Genomic DNA, 14,882 nt, shown 5'->3' with positions numbered 1-14,882 from the left:
TAAATACTGTAATTATGTACCTTTTTATCAAAATGTTAAACAAAAGTAAGAAACAGACATAAACACACACACACACTCTCACTGCAGCTTTTCCATGAGAATCTCCTCTAAGGTGTGCACATTAGCTCTGGAAATCTTGCCTCTGACAAAATCCCAGGACTTTGCTTTGATCCCAGTCAATAGATCAGAGAACAGGCATACAACCTTTTGACATGAATCAGATTCTTTTCTTGATTGCTTCTCCTTTCTAGTCTTGCACAGGAGCTCAGAGGTTTTCAGCTCACAAGATACTTTAAAAGCCTGTTTATTATGAACTGTTTACAGTCTTAGAAACATAAATGTCTAAGAGACATACATAAAATGGAACATACTATATTTGTTTAAGTGTGCAAATAGCTACTCTCCTTAGAAAATAATGGATTAAGGATTTGGTGCGCCAGGAGGGTAGGGTGACCTTTTGCTTTAAGTAATAATCACAGAAGACACTCTGCCATGTCAGGACTTATTCTTAAATAATATACAATTTCTAACTTTCTCCAGTTGTGCTTTCTTCATTTATTATTCTCCTCCAGTCAGTCACAGACTTGACTTTTCTTAATGTTTTCCATCAAGGCGAGTTTATACTGATGTTACACTACACCACATAACAAGGTGACAAATGCAAAGTCATGAGGGACATCACAGAAAGGACACTGTCAAAGAGAGCTTCTCTGAAGTGTAATCTTATTAAATGTAGTAAGTGTGCAGATTGGAAATCTTTAATGTTCATGATTAACTGCACCCTGCACTGAATACAGAAAATTAATTATTATTTTTTTTGTAATATTCAATATTTTAGGTCCAAAATAATAAAAGAAATGTATGCAAGAAAAGTAGTGTTTTAGAAATTAAAACAATATTGAATTTATATTGTGGTTAATTTCCAACAAATATTCAAATAATTCTCTTCAACGAGATATTATTTTTTTTCTAATACTAGTCTCAGCATTTCATATAAATGCTGGATTCAGGGATCCAGAACTTTAACTTGTGGGCAGCAAAATTGATGCATGGCTAAAGGTAAAGTCTATCCTGGTAGCAATGGAACCAACCTGGGATAGCATACAAGTCGACCATCTGGCACACTCATGCATACCACCACAATGTACAAACTTAGAATCACCAATGCAAACTTTCTAATAGCATTTCATTTGACTAGGAGCCAAATAATTCTAAACAATAACAGAACATAGTAACTCCACACAGAAGCTTCACATGTCAATAAGTTAACTGGGGTCTAAGCACTGAGAGGTGAAATAATACATTGTATGTCACTGCAGCGTCCTGTGATTGGTAAACTGGCTCTGAAAATCAGTCATGGAATTAACTGACATAATATCTTTCACCCAAATCCAATTTAGTATCAGAGGAGATAATTAACCAAATTCCATGTTTAATTCTGCCACTTTTGTCTACTTGCAAACAGGCAAAATAGTTATGATTACACTTTACTTTTCACAGAAATGTAAAACGATGTCTATTTTATTAAATTATGTAAGTTTATTTCCATTTATTTTTGATGAAGAGAATATTTCAAATACACTGAGTTTGGGAATTGCCAGTTTTGTGAAAACAAAACTTGAACAAGTCACTGTTAAAAATCCATGCATTGTGTTCATTGACAAACAGTATGGTTGTGTGTCTAAAACAATGTATCTCAAACACCATGTCCTTCAGAGTTTCATACCAAGCTTGTAAACAAGCATTCTTAATGTATTAAAAATCTACGTTATACTATACAACTGTAAAATGGTACATTGCTCTTAACTTTTTATAATGTTCTTTATTATGAGCGCTGCCACAAACACTAAAAGTAATATAAATAAAATGATCATAATGTAGAATTATATTATAACTCAAGAGTACCTGAAAATATTTTTAGGGAGAACATCTTCCAAACACCCTTATACAATGTAATCTCTGTAAGCTAAAGGTACATTTTTTAAATTTTTTACCAAAGGGAGTGTTTTACAACATATAACTTTATTCTTACAGCTTTTTCTAAAGTTAGAATAAAGTTTTCTCTGTGTTAAGGCAAAGATTTTTGGGTCCATTGCCTCTGGATTAGCTAGAGGTGAAATCACTGCCAGCTTTTAGAAATTAAATTGTTAACATTTGGCCTTCTGAGAGATTTTGGGACAAGCTGACTTAACTAGGGTACCAAATACAGTGTTTGAGGGCTTAAGTAAAGTTAAAATGAAAAATACTTTATTATCATTAAATTATATCTACTAAACTAAGTACATTAAATGCAATAATTATACCACAGAGGTGGAAAAATTTATTACATTTTAACCCATCATAGGTCATCACTTGATCCAATGTAGCAATGACACTTTTTGACCAGAAGCTTTTGAACAGTGCAAAAACAGAAAACGGAACTTACATGTGACTAATATAATCACCTGAACCTCTCAGAGGCCTGGTGATATTTAAAATGTGATTGCATTTAGCATAAACTGTATCTTGATAGGTGGCGCAGTGGGTAGTGCTGCTGCCTCGCAGTTAGGAGACCTGGGTTCGCTTCCTGGGTCCTCCCTGCGTGGAGTTTGCATGTTCTCCCAGTGTTTGTGCTCCGCTTTCCTCCCACAGTCCAAATACATGCAGGTTAGGTGCATTGGCGATTCTAAATTGTCTCTAGCGTGTGCTTGGTGTGTGGGCTGGTGCCCTGCCCAGGGTTTGTTTCCTGCCTTGCACCCTGTGTTGGCTGGGATTGGCTCCAGCCGACCCCCGTGACCCTGTAGTTAGGATATATAGCGGGTTGGATAATGGATGGATGGATGTATCTTGATAGCAGTTTGCTTAGAGCTACAAATATTGGCGACTTATAAAAGCTTCATGAAATGCTTAAATTTTCTTCAATCAATGTATATATAATTTATGGTGGAGTTTATACCAGAGTTGTGACAAATATAACACTTTGTCTTTCAAAATAAACTCAGAAAATGTAAACTGACAAATAGGTCCTGACATTTTCAACATTTGAAGAATTTTAGTAATATTTACTTTATGAGATTATTGCAAGACTATACAGTAGATAAATCTAATTTAAATTATCCTGTTTCTCTGTGTGAACAAATGAAAGCTAACATTTTTCTGAACAGTGAAATGTCATTAGAGTTTTTAAAGGGCATTCCATAATAATCACGTCTACTGTAAATAAATAAACACATTGGAAAAATCGAAATACAGGTATACTAGCTAATGTTACATTTTAACTTCAAGGTGGCTTTCTGCAGATGACCAGAAATGTAATAAACAGTCAGATCAAAGAACCTTTGTTTAAAATCATCTTCAAAATAAACTAATCTGTTTTCTTGGAAATTTTGTTGAAAATCATAGGGATCATATTGTTGATGATCTTTTTGCTGCATTTACAAATGAAAATTACTGCATACTTAAATCATTATTTGTATTATATGCAATGCACAATGTTTTGCTATTTGCTATGTAATCCATAAAAAAACAAGACAAGGTTACTTAAAACAAACTTGATTCATATAAAGAGATAGATTTTAATTTCCAAGACATACCATATTTTGGACATTTGTAGCATGAATTCAATTATTTTCCTTAATAAGGCAGTACAAAAAAAATTAAAACACAAACCTTTTTGTTCATGAATAAAAAAAAATTATGACAATTACAAAAAGCTGACCTTTTATTCATAGTGTAGAATTTAGTGCTTAAACATGCCTTACTCTAGATCACTTCACTGCTCATGAAGGAAGAGATCAATCTGAACAACCTTACATTAAACTAGTAGGATGTTGGCTGCATTTTGTAGTTTATACTGGGCCCACTTTTTGAAGTTCAATAACTTTCTTGTCAGATCTCAGTGGTTCTGATGTATAATTCAGCAAGTGTTGCCAATCTCATCTTTTTACTCTAAATAGGGTTCAGCTAACATCCAGAGAAGCAAATAAGACATATCATTACAATTTCTTAAGTCACAGAAGAATTTAATGCAATGCATAGTTTTTGGAAATTGCTTTTAATGTACAGTGATGTGATCATTTATACCATAACCAGGTTTGCAAACATTTAATCTAAATATAATTATTTCTTTTAATGATATATATGACATGGAAGCTAGTAAAATAAGTTTTTCCACATGAGCAGTAAATAAAAGTAACCTAAAACACAAAATGATTCAAGGTATATTTTGGAAGCATTACCCCCACACATACTGTAGAAGTAGTGCCTTCCATACCAACAAACTTTGTAGCCCGTTCTACATTGGTAGAATAGAATGTCCTGTGATGATCAATGTGAAATTCTACAAAAGTCAGCAACATGCTGCAGCTTCTTCAGAATCTACAAAAACCTGACCTAAAAGAGAATGATGCTTGATGAAGAATTGTATTTGCTAAGAGTTACAGCACAGTATGGAAAATCAGTGCCTCCTCACATTGTATAATGTGTTAATGTGCTATAAATGGTTGTAATTTAAAGATCTGTTACTATAAATATTTGTGCTATTGAGTAGATATAAAAAAAAGAAAATAATAAACATGGAGAATGATTTAACAGTAAAGTTTGAAAAGACTGGTGCTTAGTTCCAAATTCTATTGAAGTGTTTATATTTAAAATTCCATCCACCCATTCATTTTTTAACTTATTTATTCAGTTCAAGGTTATGGGAAGCAATACTCTATTGCAGCTATAGTGGGTGCAAGACAGAAACTAAAACTTGAAAAGGTTACCAGTTCATCACTGAGCACATCCTACACATCCACTCAGAGGTGGCACATTTCAAGTCTATAGTCAATCTAAGGAGAAAATATTCCTTAAAATGTTTGAGAATAACTGTGTATGCACAGTGTATATTTTAGTCAGTGTCCAAACTGTTGCTAATAATTGCTATATAACCGGTGCATCATAACAGAAAGTACTGAGTGCTAAAGAAAACATTTGGCAAGAAACAATAATGTGAGTCTTATAGCAAATGCAATACACCTCAAAGGAAAAGGTGCAGGTGCCTCAAAGTAAAGAGTGAGCTTCCTCCAGAAATCATCAAGTAAAGCAAAAGCACAAAAATAAGAAACAAAATTTCAAGCAACAAGAACATATTTTCATCGCAAAATCACCCTGCAAGATACATAAAAATATGTACTGCATAAGTACTCATTTTTTAAAATATGAATTTAGTTCTTTACAGCATTCAAATGTCAATAAATAATTAGCAACAGAGACCAGAAAGACAAAGTTCTTACTCTAAACTCCTAAGATTGCAGCTTTGATTTTTCTTACTTGGGTTTTGCTAAACAACTACAGTACAAAGCACATTCCTCTGGCACTTGATAATACAGCACAGTGAAGACTAATGTTGATAACAGTAATGAAGTATAATAAATATCTGACCCTGGGTCAGTCAGTTTCATTGCTGATTGGATTATATGCTTTGAGAATGTTATGTTATGCTGTGTTGTTCAATGATTAAAAAATAGCAAACAAATGTATACATATCTTTAGGAAATAATGCAAAAGTTAAAAAGTTAGGTAATTAAATTCCAGATTTCAGTATAATGAAGAAAAATTCTAAACTCTGCTTCACCCCTAGATTTTATAGTGTTTAGTTGTCCTTGCTCTGAACTATGACTTAATGGACATTCAGAAAAAGACAAGAAAAAACTAAATTGGCTGAAATGTGCACTTTTATTCTTTCCAATTAATAGGTTTTAGTTTGATGAAGGTCACCCTCAGTCATTTACAGATATTCACCAAGTGGTGCTTGTCCAAATACATATTCATCTTTTTAAATTTTTTTTAAAACTTGAATGCAATATACCTAAGGGTAACTCTTCAGATCTTCTGTCTAAGACTAATAGGCAAAAACGTCCTATGCCATTGGAGTGTCATATACAACATCAACAACTTTGGTCAATTTGTATGTTTTTCAACATTTCTGCAGAAGGTGGTATCTCTGTTATAACATTTTGTGACAGCACCTTTAAAATGATTTACATTTTTGTGATAACACTTTTAAAACTGTTTGCCTTTTTGCTTTATATTAAAAATGCTATATCTTTGAAAATGGGAAAATTCCTGGTCACTGTGAAAAAGATTTTTCTTTTATTTATATGGCAATTATTCTCTGTTCTTCTTTAGTGCTATTGGGTGTTCTTTTTTATTTCTTTTTTATGTAAATCAATATATCTACTTAAAACTAATGTGTTTTGATCTCTAAGCAAAAAAAGGAGACATCATATGTGAGTTTGTTTACACCTTATATCAGCAGTCTAGTGGGGGAAATCCTGTCTGGAAGAGGGTTTCATTTTCAAACAGAAATATGTCGCTGATGTCATCTTTTTGCTGTTTTTTTTTTTTTGGTCATTGGGTTGTATAGTTTTTAGTATAGCAGAAAGCCCATCTAAACAAGTTAAGAGTAGGGTAAAGATTCAAATGGAACAAGTTCTTGTTGAGAATTTAATTATTTTAAGCTATTAATTAATTTTTGACTATATTACATACTGAAACATTTATATAAAAATTGCTTAAATTAAAACAGCAAAAGAGAACCAATTTGTCGAGACTATTAAATAAATGAATGAATATACTATGTGTGTGTATATATTTTTTTTTTTTCACAAAATGTGATCTGATAATATAATTATAAAAAATCATTTTAATCCACAAAGCTACTTACTAAACTCACTTATTGTAACCAGAATGGCAGCCATTAAGCAAAATAGAAACTTGTCCTAGATATGTTGCCGATCCTATCTAAGCACTCTCAATCAAATCCAGGTAATTCACAGAGAATAATGGATATGAAAGAATATATTTGGACTGTGGGGATGCCTACAGTTCATAGAATAAATCCATGAAAACATGAAGAGAGTATTTAAGCACTGAATACAACTTTAGCTCAAACCTATATGTTATAAATTTGGTGAAATTAAAAATATAGTTATTTATAATGCAACTGTAAATGAAATAATTTATGTATTTATATATATATTTAAAATTAGTTTTATACATATGTATACACATATACATTGGAATTATAGAACAAAGGATTTTCATTAGCCTTACTTAAAACATGGAATAAATTTGATCATATGAAAGCTGTGTATTTTAAGTTTCTAATTTCTATAGTCTACAGGATGATTATCTGCTTGTTAGCTGTCTTTGTTTTCTTTATCTATATAGGCTTAGGTATGTTTCTCTCTAGTCAGACTGGCTCTTGTGGCATGCAACGTTCGCTTGATGCTGTCCAACAGATTTATTGAATAAACAACTATATATACACAGAACCCTCTGCAGAGTGACTTTTGAATATTTCATAACATAGATTGGCCTAAAACTGAGGTGGCAATTCAGTGAGGTGCTAAAAATCCGTCTATCTAATTAAACTTATTTAATCTATTTTTACATTATCCATATTTCATATATGGAGGAAATACAAGCCATACTGTTACAGTATGTACCATTAAACTAATACATAACACTCAGAAATCTAAAAGAAAAAAATGAAAATAATCTTTAGAGCCTATTATTATACATATATACTTTGTGTTTTTGTTATGGTTCTTTTACAAAACAAACAGTAGATCACATAATAGGAGAAGTTAAAACATCAAAAATAAAAATTAAAGCTCCTCTAGCCTTACCTTCAAAAGTATTTACTATGCTGACATGGAGAGATGGCTAACCCATTTGCCCACTAGTATCACAAAAAGCATCTGTTTTTCACCACTAGGCTATCTCTTTCAATCTCATAGCTTTAACACCATTACATTTTCCTTAACTAAACATCATGTACCAGAAGATCATCTTCATTTTTGCTAGCCCCTCATTTTCTCAACTTTCTTCAACTAAATAACTGAGAATCTCTGGCTTCTTAACAGAATACTTTCCATTCCTATTCATGATGACAATTACAATCTATATCTGCTATTTATGGAGGTTTAATTTCTGGGGCACCATGTATGCCATTATTTACTACCTACCCATTCTTATTTTATTGCTATTGTATTATCCATGTTTGACTCACCATAACTTGGCAGATGAAACTGCACTTCACCATACCTCTATTTGCAAAAGGATTTGCAAGCTTCCTTTTTAAAATGATTTCAAAAGATAAATATAATGAAGGTTATATTTCTCAGTTCTACCAAACAGTGTCACAGTGAGCTTTAAAGAGTGATCATGATGAAGTGACAGATACAGTATTTAAGTATGACCAGTGCTCTATTGTCTTTAAGAAATGAGTGGATTCTGCATAAAATATTCACAAAAACAATCTCTTATGAATTATTTATAATGTTACAAACATGTATTTTTAAATGTCTTTCATTTAATCATATGGAAAATAGTCTTGATGACTATTCATACTGTATAACAATGAACTTAACATTAATTAAAAACAAAGGCTAATCATTTCTTTCCTATTATTATTTTGCATACTTTTAATAAACTATAATGAAGCATGTTTTAAATTTAGTGATAGATTATATCAATGTAAGCTTTACCTTTCCAAACTCACATATTTGTGACTGTGAAGAAGCAGTAGTGAATGTTACCAGCAATGGGTGCAAAACACCTTATATTAGAAGCACCTGCCAATCTGAAATAAGCAGCCTTTCTCACACGATGCACAAACATGTAAACACATAACAAAGATCAGAATGTATTATCATCTGAAGTTTAACCTGAAAATCTAAAATTGTATTTCATTTGTGTTTAAATGGCATGTGGTTATTTCTGTAAAGATTACTTTGAAATCAGAATTTATGGTAACTTCTGATTTGTAAATTTGCACTAAATTGGTGCTTGAATAGAAACAAAGTCAATTTATTTTAAATTCAACTGGGGTTGCTTTGGAGTATCAGTATATAGATTTGAATTAAAGATTTCCCTCAAAACAGCCAGGTTCATAATTTCACTTGTATGTGTCTGGGCTAGCAAAGCATAAACAGTTAAATATAAATCCCATTATTGTGCAGACCCGGGTAAAATAATTCCCCAAGTTGGTGCAATGCTCTCGTGGGGTCACACAAGAGAAACTGAGCTGAAAAAATCTATTGGCAGCATGTTTAATTGTCACTGAATTCCCTGTAGCCTGACTTTTAAGAAAAAGGAAAAAAAAAAACATCCGCAGGAAGAGAGCTGAGATGTTCGGAAAACATTTACTGGATCAATACACATAGAGAGCTGAGACCCACTCGAGTGTGTGCTAAGGGACGAGGTTATTTTTTCCAGTCGGAATACTGTTACAGTTCTATTAGTCAGAAGAAGGGATCATACTATTCAGCATTTTTGTTCATACTAACTGCTCTTATTTTACATTTGCCTGGTAGAAGTGTTTATTCATTTGGAGGCTGTTACTTATGTCCTAGCATGAGCATAGAATCAAGGCAACATGTAATTGGAAAAACTACACCATAGTAGTGTTTCGCTAAAATTATTTTATATAATTTATAATATATAACATAACCATATATTATTATTATTATTATTATTTAATACTATATGTTTTAGGGTGGCACAGTGGTAGCGCTGCTGCCTCGCAGTTAGGAGACCCGAGTTTGCTTCCCAAGTCCTCCCTGCAGGGAGTTTGCAAGTTCTCCCCGTGTCTGTGTGGGTTTCCACCGGGTGCTCCGGTTTCCTCTCACAGTCCAAAGACATGCAGGTTAGGTGCATTAGCGATCCTAAATTGTCCCTACTGTGTGCTTGGTGTGTGTGTGCCCTGCCCGGGGATTTGCTCCTGCCTTGCACACTGTGCTGGTTGGGATTGGCTCCAGCGGACCCCCGTGACCCTGTGTTAGGATATAGTGGGTTGGAAAATTACTGACTGACTGATATGTTTTTAATAAATTTGTAACCCTTTCTGAAAACGTTTTCACATTGTCATTATGGTTATTGAGTTAGACTGAAGGACAAATATGGCAATTTTATTCATTTAGAACTAAATCTACAACACAATAAAGTGTGCAGAAAGTAAAAGGGTCTGAATAGTCCCTGAATCCAATGTAGCCCCTAATTTGAATCCTATTTCAGTAAATCTGTTTGGATTTATTCTGTATCTGCTTACATACGTAAGTTGCTGCATATCTGCACATTTCACAAAGTTCTTCATGATATTTTATCAAAATGAAGGATATGATTAAATAGAGCAGCAGATATTCACAGTGGATCCATTTTTTCTTGAAGTTTTGAAAAAATGTATAATACAACAATACATTTCTGTCTCTTATATATGCAATTTCCCCAATAATCATACCCCCACTCTCTTTCCCCCAGCACTGAACAAGAGAAATTAGAAAGCCGAGACCAGAAGGAAGAGGGTGTAAGGTCTAAAATGCTCTGGGAATAGAAAAAGAAGTGCTGTGTCCAGGGAAGACTGACATAATTTTTAGGTTAATTTTTGTTGGTTAAATGTTAATTTTCTGTCTTACATCAATGAGTCAATGAGAAATGAATGGTGATACTGGATTGTTCCCTCTATCCAAGCTGGCGACCACCACACATGTATGTCTTTTTGGACTACACAAAAAAAAAAACAACAAAAAAAAACATACAGACACTAGGAACGTGTGTGAATTTTAAAAAAGTGACTGGGCCATTATTCAAAATCAGCCTCATGGAATTATCAGGCAGAAGTTCTAATCACCATGCTATGCAAGATTTTCCCTGAGCCAAATTAAGGCCATACACTAGTAAATAAACAATGCACTGTAGAATTAGACTGATCATTAAGAGCAGGGATTGCATCCAGGATAACTCCAAAAACAGAAGTAAGTAGATGAGAATATACTCAAGCACTAGGGCAGTCTGACAACAAATTAAAAATAGATGACTAATAGATCTAGTAACAGTACTCTGCTTTATAGCATCTCTCACAGGTTGAATATAATCTGATGTAGGAAAAATAAGAACAGTGCACAATTTTAAATTGCATTAGTCTGATTCTATCATAGATTAAAGGAATACCCCACCAAAATATTTTTATGTTACTTACCCCATGTAGTTTATAGTGATGACTGAGGAAAATATTTAATCTCACTTTTTCATTGAAAATGGAGATAAAAAAGTTTATAATATAATACAAGCAAATGGTGACCAATGCTGTACAATGGCAAATGAAAAGAAAAACATCCATGGAAAAAAAACAAGAATATTCATATTGCATATGTCAATTATCCTGTTGTCTGCTCATAACATGTGAAACAAATGCATTTTTGTTAACATATTGTTAAATAGATACTTCTTGAAAAATCAGTGTATAGCATAAACGACAAACACAATCAGTAGATAAGGCTGAACTTACATTTACCTATTTGACTGATGCCATTATTTTAATATGAGTTACAATTGGTTACCATTTCTTTTGTTTTTCCAATTGGAGCACAGGCAGGTGAAGCAACTTCCTAATACTCATTCACTGTTAGTAGCAGGGTTTTTAACCCACACCCACAGACTCTGAAGTCCAAAGTCTTAACCACTACACCACACTCCTTGCATTCACAATTACAAAATTTAGCTTTTGAACTGAAGATCTGCCTCTTCCATTCATTCACTTGTTAAGAGACTTGTCTTCAGTTTAAAAGTTCAGTCTTATACGAATGAGTTCCTATTTATGATGTGTGCTGAAAGTATCTATTTAACAGTATTTTACCACATGTGTTTTGCATTTTACGGGCAAATATCATTCGTTGCTATACAACACTGGGCACCATTCGCCTGTATTTTAATTTTTTTTATCTCTGTTCTCTATAAAAGCATGAGATTAAAATTTTTTCTCAGTCATCACTACAAAACACATGGGGTAATTAACATCTAAAAACATTTTTGGGTGGAGTAGTCCTTCAAGGAAGAGAGTATTCTAGAGTGCTGCTGTAAGAGTTTTACTGTTTCTTTACTATTTAATGCACAGTATGGTTTGTAATTGTTATTCTATTTATTACAACAAAAGGTGATCATAAAATCAATGTGTAAGGGGCAGTAATTTTTTAAATACTGATAACATTTCAAAATTACTCTTTTATCTGTAGTGCATCTTTTTAGCCCAAAAAGCGGAGATTAAGTGGCAAACATATTTAATGAAGAAGGGGAAAAGTGAGGCAGATACATGAGGTTACTTACGAATGTGTTCTTCAAAAAGAACATTGTAGCACAGATGGAAACTGGTTAAGAGTACATTTCGTACAGATCTTATAAAATGTTTCTTTAAACAAATCACTCTTAGGATATTTTATCAATGCATATATCTGACAATACACTTTACTTCTGATCTCAGCTTAATGAGGTTTTAAATAATATATCGTGAAGTGAACTGAGAGACTACAGTAATATAAAGCTGAATGGCCTGTTTTCTTCAAAATGCTTTCTTACATTGTCAGACTATGTAAGAACATTTTTGTCCTGAAATGGACCAACTCTAAACCAGTGTGAGTATGTAGGGCTCAATACAATGCTGACTGTGCTATCCATTATTAATTGTATATAAAATACTGAACTTCTTGCAGATTAAATCTTCTTAATCCAATGTCATTGACAGAATACATTAGAAAAAATATCTAATTAGAACAAAGGCAAAAAAGTAAAATAGATCTTCCTATCTATTACCGTTACTACATTGCCTTATCATTCTTGTACCTGTGGAATTCATCAGTCATCATTTATACTGCTATTAGTTTCTATTAAAATACTTTTAGTGCTGGACCAATAAGGAAAGGACATTCAGAAAAATATATTGTAACATTTTAATGACTTCACTCAAACAAAAAGCAAGCCTACCATGGCAGATAAAAAGGGATTTCTATGACAGATGAATTTCCAGAAATGTTCAAATAGAAGGAAGCTTGCTTAAGCCTTTAAAATTTAAGCATTCATTTTCTGACATCTAGTTGTTTCTACAAACAAAGACTCCTTCCTAACTTGAAAAATGGAGGAATGTCGCTTACCTTCTTTAAGCATTCCAACCTTGAGACACTTCATGAAACGGCAGGCCTGGCAGGATTTGCGTCTACGTTTTGTTATCTCACACTCATTTGTGGCTGGACAGCTATATTCAATATTTCCTAAAAAAAGAAAACAATATTCGTAAAATGTGTAACATAACAAAGTACAATTCTGTAAAATATAACACACAATAAACAGTTACAGAATGCTGATCACTATTGCAAAGGCAAATTACTGTACACCTTGCCATTTACAAGTTGATTAGAAAGTAACTGAAGTCAGGAGATGTTTACTTCTAATCTCTAAGTTTTCTTAGTTTTTGAGCCTTAGTGGCTAGAAATTACTCCCTGTATCAGCCAACTTTTTCTTAAGTATTTCTGAGTGATATTTGAAATTCTGACCTTGATGTAACTGAGGGGGTTCATATCACTTCTCATATAATCCATTATGCTGAGCTGACTAGCAAGCCAAGAAATTGCCTCTTTCTTTCATGTAGATTTTTCTGTCTACTGGAAGTCCTTATGTTCACCCTATATTAATTTCACTGGTTAAAGCAAGTAGGTGCATTAATGACAATGCAAAAGGACAGGGACTACACAATATATGAATTCGTGTTAGAATTGCATCTGTAGGGAGCATCAGCAAGACACTTTGGTATATTTTAAGCTAGGTAAAAGAGTACATGCATGGCTTAACTGGTGGTGATATACTTAGAAAGTCACAGAATAATGAGATGGAGACAGAACCTCTGGAAAATTCACAATGAATCAGAAGAGAAGAATGATTTAGAGGGATTGAGCTGGTTAAGAGTTCTTCATTACTGAAACACATCTGAGATTGAGCTACTAGTCAGATGTCTATTTGAATCCATTGATGAATTATACCTATCTAACCTTATAATATAAACCCAGGGAAGCTTCAATGGGTTTTCTAAAATTCTGTTATAAACGGGATGCATCTAACAGTTCCAACAAATGCCTGACTTTGAAGTGTATTGAAACATATCCAGAATCAGTGTGCTACATGTACATTATATGGAAAGGGAACATCAGGAAGCAAGTGTTTTTGTCACTACTCATCTTTACAAGTTTACAAGCATCTAGACTCAAAATGCAAATGCATGTATGCATTTAAAAATATAAACAAGTTGTTAGCTGGATGAACTGACAACGGTTCACTAGAGGGAGGAACAAACACTAGAGTGGAAGAGAATACTGAGAGTGAACAAGAAATCAATGGACATATGGTTAAAGCAAGTTATTTGTCCTCAACAAATAAAATTTATAAAAATGAAAAGTCAATTGTATTACACATTGATCTGTGTTTTTCTTACATAATAAAGTTTGAAATTGGAAGTGAAATTAGAAACAAAAATGTTGGTACCTAAGATCTTGGAAAGATTTAGAATTATCAAAAGGAGAGCAGAATTTAATTTATAATGTCAATTGTAAGGCTTTACGAACATTATTTTAAATATAATTGTTTAGCTCTTTTGAAAATTTTAAGTTGCATTTGGAAAAAAATCAGCATGCTACAGTTGTTTGCATATACAGTAAATATATATGACCTTGTCCATACATGGAACAAAATAAAAAATATTTAAAAAATAATAAAAAAATATTAAAAGGAATGCATAAAATAATTTTATGTTGTTTTTTGTTACACACATCACAGCAATATCCTTCATTATCACTTTCGAAGGGGAAACAGAATATCTGCATTGCAAAGACATAATCTGAAAAAAGATACAATTGTAAGAAATAAACAACAAAACAAGGAGTAATTCTGTAGGAAGAAATATTATCTCAAGAGAGCAGTGCTGGTTACAATAAGTATAAACCGTATTTTCATGAGGTTAAGGGCCCAAGGACATTTTTAAAATGTGAAAAAGGGATGACATTAGCAGAAACAAAACACTGTTGAGGTTGCCTGAG

The 14,882-nt window shown here is 32.8% G+C and overlaps 1 protein-coding gene across 2 annotated transcripts in view; it reads right to left on the bottom strand.

Annotated features, from left to right (window-relative positions):
- esrrb (estrogen-related receptor beta) overlaps nt 1-14,882 on the bottom strand; it is a 135,015-nt gene that overhangs the window by 49,139 nt on the left and 70,994 nt on the right. For both annotated transcript variants that reach the window (XM_039741456.1, XM_039741455.1), the window contains exon 3: nt 12,951-13,067. In XM_039741456.1, coding sequence (XP_039597390.1) covers nt 12,951-13,067 — 117 coding nt within the window. The remainder of the gene's footprint in view (nt 1-12,950; nt 13,068-14,882) is intronic.

This window comes from Polypterus senegalus, chromosome 18 (genome assembly GCF_016835505.1).
Source record: "Polypterus senegalus isolate Bchr_013 chromosome 18, ASM1683550v1, whole genome shotgun sequence".
In the NCBI taxonomy this organism is placed as follows: domain Eukaryota; kingdom Metazoa; phylum Chordata; class Cladistia; order Polypteriformes; family Polypteridae; genus Polypterus; species Polypterus senegalus.
Note: the sequence above shows the minus strand (reverse complement) of the source record. Positions and strands in the feature narration are given on the sequence as shown.